Source organism: Rutidosis leptorrhynchoides, chromosome 4 (genome assembly GCF_046630445.1).
Source record: "Rutidosis leptorrhynchoides isolate AG116_Rl617_1_P2 chromosome 4, CSIRO_AGI_Rlap_v1, whole genome shotgun sequence".
In the NCBI taxonomy this organism is placed as follows: domain Eukaryota; kingdom Viridiplantae; phylum Streptophyta; class Magnoliopsida; order Asterales; family Asteraceae; genus Rutidosis; species Rutidosis leptorrhynchoides.
Window position 1 is genome coordinate 110,230,827 of NC_092336.1, and position 8,447 is coordinate 110,239,273.

Consider the following 8,447-nt stretch of genomic DNA (forward strand, 5'->3'; position numbering starts at 1 on the left):
CATGGTGAAGTTTCTCAAACGAATGAAGAGAGGGATTTAGAGAATGAACATGTGAATAAAGTGAATGGAGAAAGTGTGGAAAATATTGTGAAATCAACAGGAGGAAAAAAAGCTGCAATTGAAAATGAGGAGCAAGATGTGAGTGAAACTGATAAGCAGAGGAAAGAAAGTAATAAAAGTGGAAAGAAAGCTGAAAAGGAAGTTGAAGCGATTGAAGGCGTTGAAGCGAATGAAGAAGCTGTGGAAGAAAATGTAGAATTAACAGGAGGTAAACAAATTGTAGTTGAAAATGAAAAACAAGTTGTGGATGTCAATGAAAAGGGGAGGGAAGAAAATGATGAAGGGGAACGAACAATTGAAGAAGTAATAATGAACGTAGTGAATGAAACAGAAAAAATGGGCAATAATGAAGAATCAGGTGAGGAAGATACACGAGAGCAGAAAAAAACTGAAGAAAAATTAACAAAGAGACAGAGAGAAATAAATTTGGCTGCTGTATACCGATCACCATACATAAAAAGACAAGTAGACGTTGGGGCAAGTTTTACTAGGGCAGAGTATAAAATTCTAAGATATATCAAGTCTTTCAAGCTAAGTGTATGGTAAAAATACTTGGGAAATTTTAATAATTTGAATTTTAGATACCTTAAATATATATAAATATTTACTTCTACTGATGTTGTTTCAGGGATCAAGTATTTGGAAGTAAGAAGGTGAACGAGCATTGCTTCAGCATGTGTATGGCTAGTCTGACATATCAAGCTAAGTTGTTTACCTCCATTGTCGATGTTTGGTCATCAATATTGAATGAGGAAGAAAAGACAGCTGATCTGACCAAGCCACAAAGATTTTATTTGAAAACTTCAATATTTGTAAGTTTATAAAAATAATATTCATTTATATAATTTATAACAACAATAAAAATGCATTGAGTAAAAATTGTGATTAAATTTTATGTTAACGTATAGGTAGAGGGAATGCTTGAGAATCAGTCAGAGGAAAACCAAAATAAATTCAATTCAAGTGTTGATGATATTCTGAAATATTGGCCCAAGGCAGCGAAATTTGAAAATTATGATCTGGTATGAAATAACTAATATCTTGCTAACTAGCTAAATTAAATATACAGTAATATTTTATAAAATCATGTATGATATTGCAGGTCTTCTTTCCGATATGTGTTGAAGATCATTACTATATTATAGTATTCAACATGAAGAATGGAAAGATTGAACTTATCGATAATGTAAAAGCTGACCTTCAATTCAAGGACCAGTATGGAAATGTTCCAGAAAATGTGGTATGTAGAATTTTTAAATAATATTACATATGCTGAATGATATTAAAAGTAAATAAAGTTTCTTATTATAACAAAAATTTTAATCAATTTTTATTATTACAACAATTTAATATATTGATTTGTACAACTTATAGGTGCTTTACTTCACGAGTTATTTAAAAAAGGTTGGAAGTATGTACTACAAAAGATTTTTCGGTAAAGAGGTTGTGTTAAAGGAAATGAAATGAATGACTAAAGATAATCAAATTGACTATGGTATTTTTGCTATGAGACACATGGAATGCTACAGAGGAGAAGAGAATTGGTATTGTGGATTAGTGGATGAATCAAATTTTCAGAAAAAGCAGCTTACGAGCCTGAGATCGCATTATGCACTTAAGATTTTGACACATGATTTGAATGAACTAAAATCAGAGTTTTTGCAGAAAATGAAGAGATATGAAGAAACAACAAGTGATAAAATCAAGAAGGAGACTTTGGATAAGGCGAAGGCACAAGCACTGAACAAGATTGATAAATGGCATAAGAGAAAATAGAATGTATTCTATTTCATCATTAGTATGTAAAACAATTTATATTTTGAATTATGTGTTAACCGTATTGTGTGAATCATTTAGCATGATGATTTAACGGTATTTTGTAAATCGTTTAACCTGCGTATTATAAGATATTATGTTGATGTTACTTAGTTAATATGGTTCACATTAATATTTTACTAGTTACACGCTTTGTTATATGTAAAGTAAATTGCAGCAGTTGGTTATTATAAACATTAATCGTTTTCTACTTAGCGATTTTGTAATCGTTGACTGAATTACACTAATTGATGCATACAGTATACACATTTGATGTTAAATAAAATGAAGCTAACTACCATATTGATTAAAGAGTCCAAGGCTAAGTAACATTACATGCATTGAATATTATGTACTAAGTAAACTTAATACATAATAACATTACATACATTGAATATTATGTATTAAGTAAACACTTAATACATACTAACATTACATACATTGAATATTATGTTTTAAGCATGAATTGAACATTAAGTATTAAGCATGATGACATAATAACTGTAGGTATAAGTAAACATATGAGATGCAATAATACTCGATCTAAAACATAAACACATTTGAGTCTGAAAAACTTAAAACATTCAATGTAAGTAATAGTATGATCTTTAATAACACGCAGTCTAAAACATGTAAAAATTAAGGATAAAAAAAAAATAAAAAATCAATCTTGAGATTCACCAACTTCTTCATGTTGTTCATACATCGAGTCATAGTCTTCATCATATTCATCATCTTCATCAACAAGCTTCATCTTTTGTTTACCAGCGTTTCTTTTGTCACAACCTCTCCTATTATGACCAAGAATACCACATTTTTTGCATGCCCTTCTCTTCTTACCATTTCTCTCAACAGCATGTAAGTATCTCTTGTTACTACTCTCACCTTTGTTACTTCTCTCACCTTTGTTACGCACGCCCTTTGGACCATGAACATTAGCAAGAGCAGGCATAGGGAAACCATACAACTGCTCAATTGCAGCAAATCTAGAAGGCGCTGTATCATCATCCTGATTAAAAAATTCACTAATAAACACATCAAACTTGTCTCTTAATAGCTCAAGTTTTTCAGTATCATCCTTCAAGAAAAAGAGTGCTTTTCTAAATTTATTGAGCAACTCTTTCTTAACCCTATAAGATGAAACAAACGGATTTAACTCAGAAGCTATGGAATTGAATACTTCAGACGCTCCCTTTGACCATCTCTTCAGAATATATTGATCAGGAATAGCATGAACTTCATTTATATAATAAACAACGAAAACATGACGACACAAACGTCCTTCACGTACAAATAACAAACACGAGCAATCACATTCAAATGTCTTCTCATTAAATTCAACCTGGAAAACAAAAATTGGAATGCAAACATTTAAAAATAATTTAAACAGCAAAACATGCATCACAGATAATTATATTAAAACAAACATAAAAAGTTGAAAATATTGTATACTTACATGGTAATCCCACTTAGGACGTGGTTCAGGAAACTTTTCTTGAATTACACAAATTAGCTTATCTCCTTCAACTCTAGAATTTGTTTGATAGCATGAAGAGGAAGATCTGCAGATTTCATCTTGAACAAGTAAAAAAACACTAGGGGTATATGTATCCCTAGCATGTTTCTCAATGCGCTGAGTTGTTGCAAGTTTAACCAATTTGTTCTCCATTTCATATTCAAGAAGACGATTAGTATGTCTTTGCCTTTCCATTGCCGCCTCAAACCTTGAATAAAAATCAACTAAAGTAGAACATTTATTCTTGCATTTACTGAAAAATGCATTCTCACTCTCTGAAAGTGAAGAAGTTCTCATCAAAGCATTCATAGGGGTATCCATGAAGAAGCTGTAGTGACCCGAACTTTTCCGAACCTTTCTATGATTATATGTTTAATGAAAACTATATTTACATGATTAAATGTTTCCAACATGTTAAGCAATCAAACTCGTTAAGACTTGGTTAATTGAAACGAAAATTTTGTAAACGTCTGATTACCCAGTTTGACCAATGATTCACGAACGCTATAAGTTGTATATGACATGATGATACATAAATGAATAAATATATATGTTTAACATGATATAATTATCATCAAGTATATCATTAAAAATAGTAACAATAAGTTATATACTTAAAAAGGAGACTATTGACGTATGAAACTCGAAACGATACATATAACGATTATCGTTATAACCACGTCTTACTAAATATATATGAAGCATATTAATACATTGTTATATTATATATAACATGATAATATGATAATTAAATATATCATTAAGTGTATTAACAATGAACTACATAAGTAAAAACAAGACTACTAACTTAAGGATTTCGAAACGAGACATATATGTAACGATTATCGTTGTAACGACATTTAAATGTATATATCATATTAAGATATATTAATATATCATAATATCATGATAATATAATAATTTAAAATCTCATTTGATATTATAAACTTTGGGTTAACAACATTTAACAAGATCGTTAACCTAAAGGTCTCAAAACAACACTTACATGTAACGACTAACGATGACTTAACGACTCAGTTAAAATGTATATACATGTAGTGTTTTAATATGTATTCATACACTTTTGAAAGACTTCAAGACACTTATCAAAATACTTCTACTTAACAAAAATTCTTACAATTACATCCTCGTTCAGTTTCATCAACAATTCTACTCGTATGCTCCCGTATTCGTACTCGTACAATACACAGCTTTTAGATGTATGTACTATTAGTATATACACTCCAATGATCAGCTCTTAGCAGCCCATGTGAGTCACCTAACACATGTGGGAACCATCATTTGGCAACTAGCATGAAATATCTCATAAAATTACAAAAATATGAGTAATCATTCATGACTTATTTACATGAAAACAAAATTACATATCCTTTATATCTAATCCATACACCAACGACCAAAAACACCTACAAACACTTTCATTCTTCAATTTTATTCATCTAATTGATCTCTCTCAAGTTCTATCTTCAAGTTCTAAGTGTTCTTCATAAATTCTACAAGTTCTAGTTTCATAAAATCAAGAATACTTTCAAGTTTGCAAGCTCACTTCCAATCTTGTAACGTGATCATCCAACCTCAAGAAATCTTTGTTTCTTATAGTAGGTTATCATTCTAATACAAGGTAATAATCATATTCAAACTTTGGTTCAATTTCTATAACTATAACAATCTTATTTCAAGTGATGATCTTACTTGAACTTGTTTTCGTGTCATGATTCTGCTTCAAGAACTTCGAGCCATCCAAGGATCCGTTGAAGCTAGATCCATTTTTCTCTTTTCCAGTAGTTTTATCCAAGGAACTTAAGGTATTAATGATGTTCATAACATCATTCGATTCATACATAAAAAGCTATCATATTTGAAGTGGTAAACTAGTAATCACTAGAACATAGTTTTGTTAATTCTAAACTTGTTCGCAAATAAAGTTAATCCTTCTAACTACACTTTTAAAATCAACTATACACATGATCTATATCTATATTATATGCTAACTTAATGATTTAAAACCTGGAAACACGATAAACACCATAAAACCGGATTTACGCCGTCGTAGTTACAACCGGGGGCTGTTTTGGTTTAGATAATTAAAAACTATGAAAAACTTTGATTTAAAAGCTATACTTCTGGAAAAATGATTTTTCTTATGAACATGAAACCATATCTAAAAATCATGGTTAAACTCACAGTGAAAGTATGTTTTTCAAAACAGTCATCAAGATGTCGTTCTTTCGACCGAAATGACTACCTTTTTCAAAAACGACTTGTAACTTGTATTTCCGACTATAAACCTATACCTTTTCTATTTATTTTCATAAAGTCAAGTTCAATACGAAACCGTGGCAGCTTAAATCACTCAAAACGGATTAGAAACGAAGAAATGGCGAGCAAAACAAAATTGGTAAAAACTACTCATTTTAGCTACGTGAAAATTGGTAACAAATCTATTCCAACCATAACTTAATCAACTTGTATTGTATATTATGTAATCTTGAGATACCATAGACACGTATACAATGTTTCGACCTATCATGTCGACACATCTATATATATTTTGGAACAACCATAGACACTCTATATGTGAATGTTGGAGTTAGCTATACAGGGTTGAGGTTGATTCCAAAATATATATAGTTTGAGTTGTGATCAATACTGAGATATGTATACACTGGGTCGTGGAATGATTCAAGATAATATATATATCGATTTATTTCTGTACATCTAACTGTGGACAACTAGTTGTAGGTTACTAACGAGGACAGCTGACTTAATAAACTTAAAACATCAAAATGTATTAAAAGTGTTGTAAATATATTTTAAACATACTTTGATATATATGTACATATTTGTTATAGGTTTGTGAATTGACCAGTGGCCAAGTCTTACTTCCCGACGAAGTAAAAAATCTGTGAAAGTGAGTTATAGTCCCACTTTTAAAATCTAATATTTTTGGGATGAGAATACATGCAGGTTTTATAAATGATTTACAAAATAGACACAAGTACGTGAAACTACATTCTATGGTTGAATTATCGAAATCGAATATGCCCCTTTTTATTAAGTCTGGTAATCTAAGAATTAGGGAACAGACACCCTAATTGACGCGAATCCTAAAGATAGATCTATTGGGCCTAACAAACCCCATCCAAAGTACCGGATGCTTTAGTACTTCGAAATTTATATCATATCCGAAGGGTGTCCTGGAATGATGGAGATATTCTTAAATATGCATCTTGTTAATGCCGGTTACCAGGTGTTCACCATAGGAATGATTTTTATCTCTATGTATGGGATGTGTATTGAAATATGAAATCTTGTGGTCTATTATTATGATTTGATAATATATAGGTTAAACCTATAACTCACCAACATTTTTGTTGACGTTTTAAGAATGTTTATTCTCAGGTGATTATTAAGAGCTTCCGCTGTCGCATACTTAAATAAGGACGAGATTTGGAGTCCATGCTTGTATGATATTGTGTAAAAACTACATTCAAGAAACTTATTTCGTTGTAACATATTTGTATTGTAAACCATTATGTAATGGTCGCGTGTAAATAGGATATGTTAGATTATCATGATTTGATAATCTACGTAAAGCTTTTTAAACCTTTATTGATGAAATAAAGGTTATGGTTTGTTTTAAAATGAATGCAGTCTTTGAAAAACGTCTCATATAGAGGTCAAAACCTCGCAACGAAATCAATTAATATGGAATGTTTTTAATCAATAAGAATGGGACATTTCAGTTGGTATCCGAGTGTTGGTCTTAGAGAACCAGAATTTTGCATTAGTGTGTCTTATCGAGTTTGTTAGGATGCATTAGTAAGTCTGGACTTCGACCGTGTTTACTTGAAAAATGATTGCTTAACAAATTTTGTTGGAAACTATATATTTTTAACATGTGAATATTATGTGATATATTAATCTCTTAACGTGTTTGATATTATGTGATAGATGTCTACCTCTAGAACAAGTCCCATTGACTCACCTAATAATAATGAAGAGTCAAATGTAAATTGGAATGATTCGTGGACTGATTCACAAGTTCCCGAAGAGGAACCGGAAGAAGAGTCGGAACAGGAAGAAGAATCGGAACTGGAAGAAGAAATAGAACCAGTGGGGGAAATAATAAAGCGGTTAAGTAGAAGAAAATCCTCAACCAACCGACCAAAGTTAATTATGGTCAATGGTGTTTCCGCCAAGGAAGCAAAGTATTGGGAGGATTACCAATTCTCCGATGAATCGGATCCCGACAAGGATTCCGATGATGTTATAGAAATTACCCCAACACAATTTAATAAGGCAAAAGAGAACAATAAGAGAAAGGGCATAAAAATAGAGAAATTTGATTCCAAACCCGATGAACTTTATATGTATCGTCAACACCCGTATTTCTTAATTTGTGACAATAACCCCGGAACCTCTAAACCACCAGGTTTTTCTAAACTAATGTGGAAAATGACGGCTCGTATTAGGGGAACATCATATATGTGACGACCCAGAAATTTCCGACCAAATTTAAACTTAATCTTTATATGATTCTGACACGATAAACAAAGTCTGTAATGTTGAGTCTCCAAATTTTTGAACTACTTTAATAAGATCATTTGACCTTTGACCATTCCCAAGGATTCACGAACAACTATTTGTAAATAAATACATATATATTTAAATATATATAATATAATTTGAAATAAATTATGATTTAGCTGCTAGAAATAAATATGTAAAAATTGTTATAATATTATCATTAATATTATTATTATAATTAATGGTATTAATATTTTTAAAAGTAGTGTTATTACTAGAATTATTAATAATATTATTATTATCATTTTTATTATGATTATTGTTAAACTTATTAAAATTGTCATCTTATGACGATTAGTATCATGAGTATTTATTATTATTATTAATATAATTATTATTATTATTAGAATTATTGATATTATTATCATTATTATTAATACTATTATTACTAGTAGTATTTGTATTATTATTATTAAAATTATCAATATTATTATTAATCTATATG

The 8,447-nt window shown here is 30.3% G+C and overlaps 1 protein-coding gene across 1 annotated transcript; it reads right to left on the minus strand.

Annotated features, from left to right (window-relative positions):
* Positions 1-2,539: 2,539 nt before the first annotated feature.
* LOC139840898 (uncharacterized) lies at positions 2,540-3,700 on the minus strand. Its single transcript, XM_071831139.1, has 2 exons — positions 3,332-3,700; positions 2,540-3,217 (listed from the first exon to the last, which is right to left on the minus strand). Exons 1-2 carry the CDS (start codon positions 3,698-3,700, stop codon positions 2,540-2,542), a joined length of 1,047 nt encoding a protein of 348 aa, XP_071687240.1.
* Between the last annotated feature and the right edge of the window lie 4,747 nt (positions 3,701-8,447).